A 15,064-nucleotide genomic window follows, 5' to 3' on the forward strand; every position below is an offset into this window, starting at 1 on the left:
GGTGTGCTCTATTGCCCCCTGGCTTTTGGAATCAAAAGTGAATGTCTGTTCACTTGCTTATTGGTTAAAACTACACATCTTAGACTAACCTGCGAAGATTGAATCACTTCAGCCTCTAGCTTTTTGCCTGTCTGTACTTAGCCAATGAATATAGCATGTGTGGTATCATGTAATTGACCTGAATCATAGCTGCAGTGAGCCCAGTAGCAAAGTAGAACAATAAGTTACCTGGGCCTGGTAAAGTATTTTTACTTTCCTTGAAGCACTGTGATTTTATAACATGATTCAGAAAACTCAAAGACATTCAAAACAGTACATTCAAGTAAGTAATGTCTACAGTAGCTTAAGTTAGACAGATAAATGGCAAACAAGAGGAGCAATGAATTTTTAAGACTCAGAGCTCAAAAAGGCTCAGAAGGAAGGAGATGAAACAGTACAGAGTGTGGAGGAGCATATCATGTGCACAGAGGCATGACTAGAAAGAAGTTACAGAAATAGAACCCTACCACAGTCACAAGTCAGGCATTTTCTGCAAAAAATGGCATTGTTTCTTTCACAAATAAGCAGCACCAACAGCAGCAGGGAGCAGCAGACAGCCCAGATTTATCTTAGTGAGCTCTCTTCGTTGATCTCATCCCTCCCTCCAGTCAGCTGAGCCAATATTGTGTAAATGTTTGGGTGGCATAAATTGGTCCCCAGAGCACAGTACTTGATAATTTATTCCTGTCAGCTGCATATATTTGCATGCATGCAAAAATAAATGTTTGTTTTAGAAAATAGCCAGTGATACTCATGTGCCCACCAAGTCGGTGCATCACAGTTGCTTGTCTTTCTGAAGTAGGATTCACTGAACGTCACATTTAGGAAACCTAATGTCCTCAGTAGAGATGAGCACGCACAAAAGATTAAAATGAGATTGTAAGGAGGAAATATGTATGTATTTGTTTATTTACTAGATGTATATGCCTCTCCTTTCAAACAAAGGCTCGGGGTGGCACTGAACAAAATAACTTATAAATCAACCGAACAAGAAAGCAAAATGGGAGACACAAAAATACTTATAAAAACAAACAGAGTATTAAAATATAGAGCAAACCAGTGTTTGTGAACCAGGGTGACACAGAGCATATAGATGAAGTGATGCCCAGGTCTACTTCTTTAGAAACTGCTCCTGCTGCTTCCCCCTGGCACCCTTGTGCTGGCAGGTCTCATGCTTTGAGCAATGTGCTCTGTTATGGGCAAATTTGGGGCCACAGAGCTTCACTTTTTAGCCCAGTCCATTCTCCTGTGCTCCCAGAGAGGGCAGGAGGGGTTGCAGGAGCAGGTGGCTCTGATCATTGGTGTACGGGACCCTGGAGGAGCAGTCTCAGTGGTGAGGGCTGCTCTTGCCCTTTTTGGTACTGACCAGGGCTGGGATAGGACAGATAGTAGAAAGAGTGGGCCATAATGGGGTGAGGTCCGGTCTCTGCTTCCCTCACCTGGCAGTCCTTAAATGAATGATTCTCAATCTTTTTAACCTCAAAGCAACCCTACATGACTTTTATGGATTTAAGTTCTAACTCAGTGACTCTCAATCCAGGGTGTTGGTAAATTCAGGAAAGTTACAGAGAGGTATACCTTCAGGCTAAAAAGGTTGAGAACCACTGCTCTAAATAATATCTCATCTTAGTGTTAAGATGCTAAATGGATGCTTGGATAAGAAAGTTTTACAGCACTTCCAGAAGATGTCCAGGCTCAAGCTGGGGTGGACTTCCAACGGGGAGGGAGTTCCAGAGCTGAGAGGTGACTACCAAGAATGACCTCTCAAGTGTCTTTGTGTAACAAACTTAGCGCTTTGATGGTACTTGCAGATTGCTCTTGGCTGACCTTAGGGATTGCAGTGGTGTTTAAAGGAGAAGATAGTTCCTTAAATGCATAGGGCCAGACCATTTAGGGCCTTCGAGTTCAAAACCAGCACCAAATTGTGCTGTGAAAGCTATTGGGAGCCAGTGCAGACTCTGGAGCTCAAGTGTTATGGGCTGCTGGCCACCTACCCCCTTTAAAGGGTATATCAGCATCTTCTACACCAGCTGCAATTTCCAGATGGTCATGGAGGACAGCCCCACATAGAGCGTATTGCAGAAGTTCTCTGTGGTACTTGGGTAAAACAAGTATTTTAGCTCTTAATAGTGTCATCTTTACCCATTTATGCAGAATTACTAAATGAGTGTACAGATAGCAAATAATTCCAAATAATTAGGCATCATTTTTATATTGAGAATTGTACTGCTTTGTTTACCCCGGGGAGAGAATATAGCATTAGTAATCAGGCCACCTGTATCGACTTACCAGTATTGTCAGACTGTATCATTCTTTTCAGTGTCTGTAGTTTCTTTTCTTTTGCTATAGATCCCCTGCTGAAGCTGATGTTTCTGGTGTTGATGAAGTCCATTTTATTCCCTTTGGTGTTCATTAAAACAAAGAGCTTGTTGCCTGGTTCAGAATGCAGAAGCCATATTTGTTTTTCCCCAAGGGCTGTGGATAGCAGATGTTGGAATTCTTATGTTAAAAACACTGAAGCATTTGTACTAGCCTTTTATTAAAGTGGCTGTAAAATTCTTTTATTAGTATTTTTTTAAAGACTTAATTATGTTGAGGCAATTTCTGGGGTGTATATACGAAATAACAATGAGTTACCAAAGAGGAGAGAGCAGTAGTTTACATTTAGAATGACATATTATAAAACAAATTTAAGGGGAAAAAGTTTCTGGTGACTTTTAAATTTAAAAATGTAGTCTAGTTGTATCACCCTGAACCAAGACCTTTTGTCAAGACTTGAAAAAAATCTATGGTTCTTGTATGTTAATAAATAATGCAAAGTAGCAAAACCCAGTCTGTGTTGTAATGTATGCTATAGCATCACTGGTAGCCAGATATTTGCAGAGGTATGGGAAGTTTTCATAATGAAGGGGTTATGAAGGGGCTTCCATGTGAGGAAAGACTGAAGAACATAGGTCTATTCAGTTTAGAAAAGAGATGCCCGAGGGGGGACATGAAGTGTTTACAAAATCATAAACAATGAAGAGAAAGTAAATAGGGATTTAGTATTTACTCTCTCACAATATAAGAACTAGGCATCATAAAATGAAACTAGTAGGTAGTAAATTTAAAACTAACAAAAAGAAGTTATTTTTCACACAGTATCTAATTCAAATGTAGAACCTGTTGCTACAGGATGTTGTGGAAGCTGACAGTTAAGCTCAGTGGTGCTTGGGGCCAATCCTTGGGCTGGATTGAGCCCCTCAAGCTAGAGTTGAGCCCTGGGGGCCTGGCGCTGCCCCTTCCTGGCCCCACCAGACCAGGATTGGGCCCTGGGGGCCTGGCGCTGCCCCCACGTACTGGAATTGGGCCTTGGGGCCCAGCCCTGCTACATCCTGACCCTGCATACTGGGATCAGGTGCCTTATCCAGTACACAGAGCCCAGGGCTCCTCAGGGATCTGGGAATTTGGTATCAGGGGAGTACTGCCAGTGCTCCCCCACCAACACATTTCTGGATTCATGGGAAGCCCTGTGGGCTGGATAACAGTGCCATAGGTCAGATATGGGTCACAAGCTGGGGTTGAGCTTCTCTGATTTAGCCAGATTGAAAAAGGGATTAGAGAAATTCTTGGAGGAAAGGTGCATCGGTAGCTGTTGAGCATGAGAGATGGGGGCACAGACTCCAAATAGGAGCTTCCTAGACCCTAAATTCTGGAGGCTGCAAGTGAGAGAAGAACGGGGGGAAAACCCCTGGTCTTACCCTGTTCACTGTCCCTTTCAGAATCCACTCTGCCCCTGTGTGACGCAGGACACTGGTCAAGATGGACCTACATGCTGATCCAGTAAATGGCAGTTCTTATATGCTCTTAATGAGGATTAATATTAACTCAGTTTGAGGACAGGGCAGAGCTGAGAGAGAGAAGTGAGGAGTATTACATCTGAAACAAGGAATATTTAAAAGAGAAAGATCTGTTTTTACAGTGGGTCTCTATATAATGTGTATTCAGGATTCCCATTTTCTCTCCTCCTTCACTGTGGGGAATCTTCTTTCCCACCAGCCCAGCATAAATTAGAAATAACTCCACTGAAATCAGTGGAATTATATAGCTGTTATAGAAATCAGAATCTGGCTTTTTTATGCCTACCTTGTGCCAAGAAGAAAAAGGCCAGTATTCCTTGGTAGCAATCTAAGTATACATTTGCAAGTCTTAATCACCTAACTTATTGTCATTTACATGAAAAGCAAGTTTCAGCATGATGAATATAATAATATACCAAACATCATTAAGCTTATGGGCCAGATCCTCAGTCTGTGTACATTTCTGTTGACTTAGTTTCTTTATTGACTTTGAGCTACTCAGTTTACACAAGCTGAAAATCCAACAGTATATTCAGAATGGGTTATTTCCCAGTGTGCATGCTGTTTTGGGATCCAGTGACTTCTAGAAAATTTGTGTATCTGATCTGAGTTTATAAAATCAACTTTGACATTGCACTTAAATATCTTTAAAACTATAGGTATGCAGATATTATCAGTTGGGTTTGTTTCAGAGTTCCTTTGTTTTATAGTCACCATATACCGTATTTTCAGTATCCTGGGACTTAACAACAACAGAATAAATGGTTTAGCATTTAGCTGGACCCATTAGTCCTCGGTCGCAAAAAAAATTAAATCCAGAGTAACTAACTGCCAGAGATTCTTGTTCATAAACTGATATAGAGTGTTAGAAAACTGAAAACATTCAAAGTCCAGCAACCTAATTGTAAGGTCCTACTGTTTTCCAGGAGCACAGCGCTATGCAGAAGTTGCACTGCACACAAATTGACAAAATAGTGGCACAGTATGATAAAGAAAAGTTATCTTACGAGAAAATGTTAGAGAAGGCAATCAAGAAGAAGGGGTAAGATATCATTTTTAAAATATTTTATGAGAATCAAATAGGTTTTATGCTTTTAATATCTGGAACAACATATTCATGAGAAAGTTATTTACATTTTAAATTGCTGTAGCACAGCCTTGCACTCCTTGGTCAATATGAATTTAATTTGCATGGGTACTCTAGGATTGAACACTAAATGCTGTACATGCTTTGGTTTATTGAATCCTTCTATTTTCTGAGCATGTGACATATAGAAACAAATTCACTGCATCAGATTGTCATTTTGCTTTCGTCTGATCCTGCTCCCACTGACATCCAGGGGAGTTTCATCATTGGTTTTAATGAGAGCGGGCTCAGGTCCTCCATAATTCTGACAATCCAAATTCAGAAACTGTGGTCTTATAAAAGCATGCTTTGTAAATCTTGACATGTGTAGAATGGAATTCTAAACAAATAGCAGCTTCTGCTTTATTGTCGCCCAGAAGAAGTTACCTTTTGATATTGGAACTATAAATATGCTTTCAGATCCTCAGCTGGTATAAATTGTTATAGCTCTTTTGACTGCACTGAACCGATCTCAGTTTCAGCTAGCTGAGGCTCTGGCCCATTATCTATACGCTACCCATAAGTTAGTGGTTATTCATGGTCGCAGTTAACAAATGCTTATTTTTTAACAACTTGTCTTCTGTTTTGCCCTTCTTGCCCCAACAGTACATTTGAGTTTATATTTAAACTTACAGTTAAAATGTAGTTAAGCGCCTGCATTTAACCTGTGAACTTCTAGAAGCAGTAAGGGGTTTTCTTAGTAGAATGCTCAATTATGCAAGCAGATAGCATTGCAAAGTACAAAGATATCCCTAACCCTGGAATTATTTTACTCTTAACTTCCAACTGGTTTAATAAAATTAAATAATTATTCATTGATTGATGCTAGAAGTTTTGTAACAGAGCTATGGGGTGGGTCTCCTATACATGTGCAGGGAGGCTGCAACACTCTGCAATTACAGCACATTGGATCAGACTCAGTTAATCAGGTCTGCTGGAGCATGGTAATTACTGTGCTCCAGTAAACTCCAGCGTTGCATGTATCAGTGTACCCACCCTGAAAAATGGCGTTGGGCACTTAAAAATAAAGCTTGCTCAACAAGCTTTAGTTCAAGGTACCCTGCTGCCATTTTTCAGTGTGGGGGCAGTGATACATGTGACGCTCCAGGCACTTTAAATAGCGCAATTCTTGGAGCTGCACTAATTAATGCACCCTTCCCCCCTGCCTCCCAGAGCATGTCTATAAACACCTGCTGGGTCCAGTCCGTGATGGAATTATTTGGTATATGCAACTCAAGTACCTTTTTGGCAATAGATTCTTCCATAAATACTGTGTGTGTTGTATTTCATCTATTTTTTAGTTAAGTGTAATTGTTTAAAAATACTATTAATCAAACTGATGCCTACTATATGCACACTAAAACAGAAGGCAGGGCAGGATGGCACTTTAGAGACTAGCTGGCTCAAAGAAGCGTAAGCTTTCATAAGCAACAACCTGTTTTATGAGATGCTAGGCAGGTTCATAGTATCTGATAAAGTAAGCTGTGACCTGTGAAAGTTTATGCATCACTTCAGGCTATCACAGTTAACTACCTCTCACAGAAAACAACAACAGTATCTGAAGCAACTGAGATAATCAAAACAGAGGAGGACTCTTGTTATGAAAAGGCAACATGAAGTCTCACAGAATATAGTTCATACAGAATATGAAAATAATAGTTACCCCCTAGCTGCTAATGGATAAGTGTTCTTATCCTATATATATTACACACACACACTTTCACTCAAACTGTAGAATAGCCATCAGGTGATTGATAGCTTTGGGGCCTATCAGATGTGCTATAGAGTCAGGCTGGTCAAAATGTAAATTAATTCTTTTTGCCATATGTTCTTTTAATTACACATATAAGATCTGTTTGTCTATCTAGCTGTAAGAGAATTTACAGATTAAAAACTTAGATACATTTTCCCAGCATGTGTGTATATGTACACTGAAATTGATATGTATGATTTGTATATGATGTGTGTGTGTGTATGCATATGCCATATTTTCTCACAGACCACATGCCCCCAAATAAATAATATACTTTATTTTTTGGAAGGAGGAATGAAGAAAAAAAATACTTTTCCAGCATTATGGTTACATAAAGCAGGTGCAGAGCCTATTTTTTTTTAGTGCATTCGCCCTCTCTTCTGCTCAAACAAAAGCTGAAGCTTTAGCTGGGCTGAAGACTGGTCTCCCTGAGTAAGCCTATGAAATTGAAAAGACCTAAAAACAGTTCATAGGGCTGTCCAAAAATGAGAGAGACCAGGAGTAGCTAGCAGACAGACAAATTGTCAGAAGAAAGGTTAGCTTGATTAGTGGAACATCAATACCATTAAAAAAAAGAGATGGTTGTTAACACACATTGAGTGAAAAACCATGAGCCATTAAGCCAATTGACTCCAAACTGCCTGAATAGAAAGGCTACTGCTACTGCCTGATGGAGAAGGAATCAAAGTAGGATGCTTCTATTCTAGGCAGCAAACCAGTCTCCCCACTTAAGACGTGCACCCCAATTTTGGGGTGCTGATTTTTGGGAAAAAGGTATTCATGCTTTGTGAATAAATATGGAATATACACACACCGGGTGTGTCTACATGTGCATTTACACCGACTTAAATTTACTGCACAGTGGGTTACTGCGCAATAAGTGGAAGTCGGCCAGTGCCAGCACACGCAGGCATTAAGGCTCATTAACACTGTGTGTATACAGACTTGGAACTAAAGTTAATCCCATGTCAGTCCACATACAGTGTTACTGCACAGTAAGACATCTATACATGCATTACTGTGCAGTAACTAATGGGGCATAAATTTGATACCTGCACGACCCAAGTATCAAATTTATGCTCAAGTCCGCGTAAATAGTCATATTTACTGCTCAGTATGGGTGTGCATGTGTAGACATGCACCCATACTGCAGTCATTTTGGTTATTGCACAATAAATGTGCATGTGTAGATGCACCCACTGAAATTGCAATTTCAGAGGGTATCCTTTGCGTTTGTACCAGACAAGACCAGATTCCATATGGGGCAGATTCTGGATTATCCATATTCAGCAAGTTACTTAAGCCCATGTTTAAATTCATCCTGCTCCACAGTACATTTAAGAATATGCTCCAGATCTGGTATATTGGATGAGACTTAAATATGTGCCTATCTTTATGAATGTGCCAAAGTGCTTTGCTGACTAGGGAGAGAGTTACTGAATAAGCAGTGCATTTCCCAAGATAAATTAAAAAACTAAAATTAAGTAGTTGGGATTGAAATTTGCAGGATACTTCATCATAGAAGGTCTTTTTGGTAGATAGACAAGAAGTGGTCTTATTTCTGGTTTTGTTGTGCAGCTTTTTATTTTGGGTATCTCCCACATGACCTGTCAAACATGTCAGCTACATAATTTTGAGCAAAATAAAATTTTTAATTACAGTACACATTAATGCACTGACAGATGGACAAAGTATCTCTCCCTGTGCACTCAAGTAAGTTGTTCTGATGTACAATACAAATGCTGTACATGCTTATAATTCTCACTGAGACACCAGGGAGTTTATTATGCTCCAGTTCCTCCTCTGAAATCTGGCTGAGGGGTAACCAAGAATGATTCTGATTTTGGAGATGTCTGATATTTGTATTGCAGCATGTGTATGCTCCCAGTTGTAGCTGAGGTACAGATGTTGCCAGAGAACTCATTCACAGTTGGAACTTCCAGCTTAAAACCTTTATATACATTTTGCCAGGATATTCATACCTGACTCTAGTTATGCTCAAGCAACTTTGGGTTTCTTTCACCCCAAATTGGATGGTACATCAAATAAAACAGGAATAAACATTTGGTACCAGTTTGGGGAAATTGTCCTGATTGGTTGGGGGAGAGGGGGTTGTGCAGGCTGCATTTTGAGATAAAATGTGTTGGATTCCCTTAAGTGAAGATCATATTCATAAAACGCAGCAAGCTATGTTACAGCCAGACTATGATTTCAGTTACACCCATCTAAAGCCAAAATAACCAGTGCGGTCAAGGTAGTATGTCTAATTGGGACTGATGTACTGTTTGGAATCTACCCCCTACCTTTGTAATACTGTTTGAAATGTCAAACTGGTGGCATAAATCTCTGCACAATCTTCCTTGCTGTGATGGGAAAATCGGCGATTGGTCCTTGCAGTGACCCACAAGGAACACAAAGCACAGTACATTACTGGTATTTTGAAAAAGAACTTTACTGATAACATTTAATGAGAAAGCATTCTGTTAATTTCCATAAGTTAGAAGTATTTAAACTGGTTATAGTTTTCTAAAACTCCATTTCCAAGAGTGTGATGTAGTTTAATATCACTGCAGTCAAGCAATAAACAGTTTTATTGGGGCACATTATCAATGGGAGCAAATAAATTTAATTCCACGGAGCTCAGTGCTGTTGTACAGATTTAATACCAGTAGAGGTTTGGATTCAGAGTCTATTGTCTCAAAGAGGCCGTGGGAGAAGTAAAATAAAAATCTGCTACGTTAAAATACTGATTGGTTACAATGCCAACCTAAAAAGGCAGGCAAGTTTGGTATGTGAGTTCGCATATTGTTTTAACAGTCTTTCACAGAATGGGGGAGAGACACAACAGGGGGTTAAGGATGACTTGTCGACATTTGAGAATTTGCTGACTCTTGTCAGAGTTTTAACTGTATGCTGCTACCCTTCCATATGTAAAATCCCAGCAGTGACCTTTTGTGAAGGAAATTGCGGAGTAAGGTAGCTTTGCAGCCACTCACATCCAGCTTGTGGGCTTGAATGGTGGCTGGTGGTCTTTCAGTCTCCCAGTGCAAGTTGGATGAATCTAGAACCTACCTAGAAGTCTCTGAACTTTAATTGGGGGGGTCACATGGGTACAGAGGTTCAACCATGTGCATCCCTTTGCAGAATTGAGGCCTATGGGAGAATTTGCTATTAAGACCTGAACAACGCTCTTAATAGCTATAATTTGCAGCAGACAGTGTCTCCTGGCAAATGTGGGACGGTGCAGATCTTCCTTCATGGCACACAAGTGCATGAAGAACTATTTTTTATGGACATGTTGCTTTGATTTCCCTGCAGAAAAGTACTTGTTATAGGAACCTTTTAGAGATGCACAAATCCCCTTAGAAACAAACAACTGTCTCCTTTTTTTAAAAAAAAGAAAATAGCACAAATAAGTTCTGTAAGTTTTTTGACTAAAGATCATTTTAGTTGTTAGGTATTTCTAAATCCCCCCCAAAAAAGCAAAAAAAAAAAAAAAAGCATAAAAATGGAGCTGCTGACATATCCTCAGCAACAGAAGAATTTCAGGATCCATCTAGAAATATCTGTGAAGTGTTTAAATTGAGTGATCATTAATCCAACAATATTTTGTCAGTTGTGAATAACTTGCTAGAATAAATAATTTAATTCCAATATGCTACAGTACTGCATACTTGATTAACATATTAATTAGTGAAAACTGACTGGAAGGAAAGATACTTAATTTGTGGCACACATTTACAATTTTGCTTTTTTAGAGGCAGTAATTGTCTTGAATTGAAGAAAGAAACAGAAATTAAAATCCAGACATTAACGTCAGATCACAAATCTAAGGTAAGAAAATGTGTCAGTTTTAACACACATGACATCTGAAAGAGTTCTTTTGAGACCCAAATGGGAGTTTATTCTTTCGGGAAGCATATGACTGCTTTTCTTCAATAATGACATATAAATGAGAGTAGGATTAGTAGCCTGTCTCAAAGATTTAGGGTATTTTTGCTTAAAGATTAATTTTCTGACCTTTTAAGAATTTAAGAAAATATTCCCTGCATCATAAATCAAGAGATATTTGTAGCAGTTTCACTTACAGAAGTGAGGGGAAAATGTGCTGTATAATCAGGATTTGAACTTCATCCCCAGAATGTCAATGTTAATGAAATTAGTTAACTTTTCTATTTTACCTTAATGTTATCTTGCCTGACATTTGTCTCTCTCCTTGCACTCACTGGCCTTCTTCTAGGAAGGGAGGAACTCCTTGTGTTGGGTCTGGTACTCCCCTAGAGTGAATCATTTGCTTTGTCCAAAATGTTTTTCTCCAGATAACAGCATCCAAGATCCAGTTGTTTGAAATCAGTTGTTCTTAGGGGGATGCTCCCTCCACAGATGTAAAATCTTGTCACCCTGCTTGTTGCCACCAGAACTTTTTTGAGTTTCTAGATATTTGTTCTTTAGGTTTTTTTAAAAAAACCTAACCTTCTCTCAGCACTTTGTTCTACTGCGTCATGCTCTTCTTTTGGAAGGATTTTTCTGGTGTCATCTGAACTGCCTGAGGCTTGTGGCAGATGTCAGTGTTAGAGGGGTAGCACATACACTGGAGGACAAATCCAAGTGCAAAAGCACCTGGTGAGATTAGAGTACAGAAGATTACACAGGAGGTAGAATTTTCCAAAAAGACCAGTGTTTGTCTGACTCTGTTCCCACTGAAATCCAGGGTAAAATTTCTAATGAATACCACGAGCCAGCTTAAATCTATGCTGAGTGCTTTTGAAAATCACATCTGAAAAGGGTGACTGCCTCGTAGTTACTTTTATTTGTGCACCTGATCATATTCCTGGTAAGACCTATTCTCAGTATATTTTGGTGCTGAAGTAAGTGTTTTGGCTGAAGAAAGCCAAACTCCATGTTGCTCTGTCTTTTTCTGCAACATCAAATCATGCCCATGTTCATATGGGACATATGTTTAATTATAATGAAACGTGTGACCAATTTTTAGGTAGATTATCTACAGCCCAAGCTTGAAATTGACAGGAGGCCTTTTTGTCATCACCTAGGAATCCAGTTCCTGACACACAATGCTTCCATTGTTTACTTGGACCTTTGATGTAGACTCCAAACATGAGTTATCTTTCAACATGCTCTGGTCCTTAGAAGGTCTCTCTCATATTCAGAGTCCTGCTCTTCTTTCACCCTTTGTAAGAGCCTGTTTAACTAATTGCATCCTGCTGTGGATCACTTACTTAAAATCAAAGTCTCAATTATGTGCTTTAGGATGACAATCTTGTTTTGAGAGACAGGATTAACTTCCATAGAAGACTACCCAAAAGCTATTAGTTTCCATAGTAGCACCTGAAAAAAATGGCTATCTGAAAATGGATGGGATTTTTTGTAAGGCACTCTGTATGTACCATTAATGGAAAAGTAGGGTAGTTTGTCAAAAGAGCATAGATAATTATAAAGTGATAATAAAATAAATCTTTCTATTAGCTTCTTGTCTAAATCACTGAATGCAGTATACTATTATAATGATAACTCTGGTGATTTAGATTTCTTCACATTGTCTCTTGGGAACTTTCTAAAACTTTAATCTCATTATTCTTGTGAATCTTGTGAACTAAGCAAGAAAAGAATACTTGTCAGATTCTGTGCTGACTTAATGAGCATAAGATAAAGATAGACATAGCCTATCCACCAATTCAGGATGTATTAAATATAGGATTTCTTTGTAAACTGGCTGTGTATATCAGACTCCCTCCACAAACTCTAAGCCAGTATTTAAGCCCTTAGAGCTTTTCTACATCCCTAATTTTTTGTGATGTTTATAATATGTTATGGCAGCCAGGAAAGCATGGCCAATTAGTAAATCATATGTTAAAGGAGGTTTCACTGTACAAATGCAAGCATAAATCAGTCGTTTTAGACCGCTTACTTTGTGTCCTGCAGAGGGTTTGTTTTACTGTTTCACATCCGGTTTATATAGTACTCCATAGTTACCTAAGTGGTTTCATGTCAATTTAGTTTTATGTCATTTTACTTAGCATAGCTTAGTTGATTTTTGTAATTAACTTTAAAATGCCTCGACCCGCATTAATGTTTAAACTTGTGCCATAGTTGTGAGAAACACTAACAAAATAGTCCTTGTTCCATCTCTACAGGTAAAAGAAATTGTGGCACAACAAACTAAAGAGTGGTCAGAAATGATCAACACGCACAGTGCTGAAGAGCAGGAAATTCGTGATTTACATTTGAACCAGCAGTGTGAACTACTGAAAAAACTGCTGGTGAATGCTCATGAGCAACAAACCCAGCAGCTAAAGCTATCTCATGACAGGTGAGAAGTTCACTACCACCAGTGCAGCACTTTTGCATGGGTGACAGAGTTATTTTTGTAGCAAAGCAAGTTATCAAGTGAGGGATTTAGAGATAAATGGGTAGATCGCTCATGTGATATAAATTATCATATGTCCATTAAATGCAAAGGAGCTGTGATAATTTACTGCAAGGATCTGCCCTTCTGTGCATGTTAGCCAAGGCAACTGAATGCAAGGACCCACACCTGAGACAACAAACTTCCATTGTTACTAGGCCTGTGCAAAGCGGCAAGTATTCGATTCGGATTTGACAGATTTGGAGGGACAGTGATTCAGTTTGGTGATTTGAGTCACTGTCCTGATTCGAATCAGATTTGGAGATTCAGCAGTGATTCGGAGATTCGGCCATAGGCTATAATGGGGAATCACTAAAATACCTATAACTGTCATTTTTTGCTGATTCAGATGAAAACAGCTAAAGCTATGGTAGCCCCTTCTGATGGCATGAAGTCTGCCAAGTTTCAAGGAGATAGGTGCAAGGGTTTCTGTGAAAGTGCCCCTCAAACTGTTGAAATCAAAACTCCATATCACTTGTGTGCATTAAGGGATGTACACTGTAGCCGTGTTGGTCCAAGGATATAGGCAGACAAGGTTCTTTGGGTCAATATGATATCTTTTATTAGACCAACTGAATAGTTGGAGAAATGTGTCTTATCAAGCTTTCAGGTTTAAAAACCCTTCATCAGGCTGAGGAAGCATCTGCAGTTGATGTGTATACTCTTCCTGGATGAAAAGAATAATAAAGAAGCCAGAGGCTAGTATGTAGGCAAGAAAGCCAGTAAGTGAAAACATAAATTGAGGAATCAGGGGGTGAGAGACAGGCTGGGGGGGAGGGGAAAGGGGGATGTAGCAGATGAAAATGAAGAGGTACCTGGAGAGACAGATGGCAGGCAGGTTATAGTGTGTCAGAAATCGAATGTCTATATTGAGTCCATGAGTTTTTGTATCGAGGAGGTTGATGAAGTGAAGTTCATAAGCTCATCTGTGAAAAGTGTTTTGTAAATTCAAACAAGCACCAAACCTTGCTAACTTCATCATCAGAAGCAAACTTCCTACAGCCCAAAATGTGAATCCAGACCAAGCCATGACAAGAAATGCAAAACCTACCAACATATCTCCAGTATCCCCACAATTACTATATCCCACAATAGAACCATCATCATTCCTGGATCTTACAGCTGCACCTCCAGAAATGTTATATATCTTATCCAGTGCACCAAATGCCCTGATGGCAAATACGTAGGAGAGACCAAACAACAGCTGTGCACCAGATTGAATGCGCACTGGACTTCTGTTAAGGACAAGAATACCCAATTACCAGTGCAGGCACATTTTTCACGTGAAAACCACACCCTCTGAAATCTCTCAGTTCTGATCCTCAAAGGGAATTTACAAAACACCTTTTGTAGACAAGCCTACAAACTTCACTTCATATATCTACTGGATATAAAAAATCATGAACTCAATATAGACATTTCATAGTTTCTAGGGTCAGAAGGGACTTGAGTAGATCATCTAGTCTGACCCCCTGCCATGGCAGGAAGGAGTGCTGGGGGTCAAACGACCCCAGCAAGGTGTTCATCTAGCCTCTTCTTAAAAAACCCCAGGGTAGGAGCCTGCACCACTTCTCGGAAGTTGGTTCCAGATCCTAGCCACCCTGACCATGAAGTAGCGCCTCCTGATATCCAGCTTAAATCTACCCTCTGCCAGCTTGTGACCATTATTCCTGGTCACTCCTGGCAGTGCTCAGGGAAACAGAGACTCCCCCAATGCCTGCTGCTCCCCCCTAACTAGTTTATAACAGGCCACAAGATCCCCCCTCAGCCTTCCCTTGTGCAGGCTGAACAGGTTCAGGTCCCTCAGCCTCTCCTCATAGGGCCTGCCCTGCTGTCCCCTGATCATGCGAGTGGCCCTCCTCTGGACCCTCTCCATGTTGTTC

General features: G+C 39.8%; 1 protein-coding gene across 4 annotated transcripts in view; it reads left to right on the plus strand.

The window, feature by feature from the left end:
• Positions 1 to 15,064, plus strand: part of PLCB4 (phospholipase C beta 4) — a 315,512-nt gene that overhangs the window by 277,226 nt on the left and 23,222 nt on the right. For all 4 annotated transcript variants that reach the window (XM_019549095.1, XM_019549097.1, XM_019549098.1 and 1 more), the window contains 3 exons: positions 4,805 to 4,920; positions 10,516 to 10,591; positions 12,910 to 13,085. In XM_019549095.1, coding sequence (XP_019404640.1) covers positions 4,805 to 4,920; positions 10,516 to 10,591; positions 12,910 to 13,085 — 368 coding nt within the window. The remainder of the gene's footprint in view (positions 1 to 4,804; positions 4,921 to 10,515; positions 10,592 to 12,909; positions 13,086 to 15,064) is intronic.

Source organism: Crocodylus porosus, unplaced genomic scaffold, assembly GCF_001723895.1.
Source record: "Crocodylus porosus isolate Cpor-Errol unplaced genomic scaffold, CroPor_comp1, whole genome shotgun sequence".
Classification (NCBI taxonomy): domain Eukaryota; kingdom Metazoa; phylum Chordata; order Crocodylia; family Crocodylidae; genus Crocodylus; species Crocodylus porosus.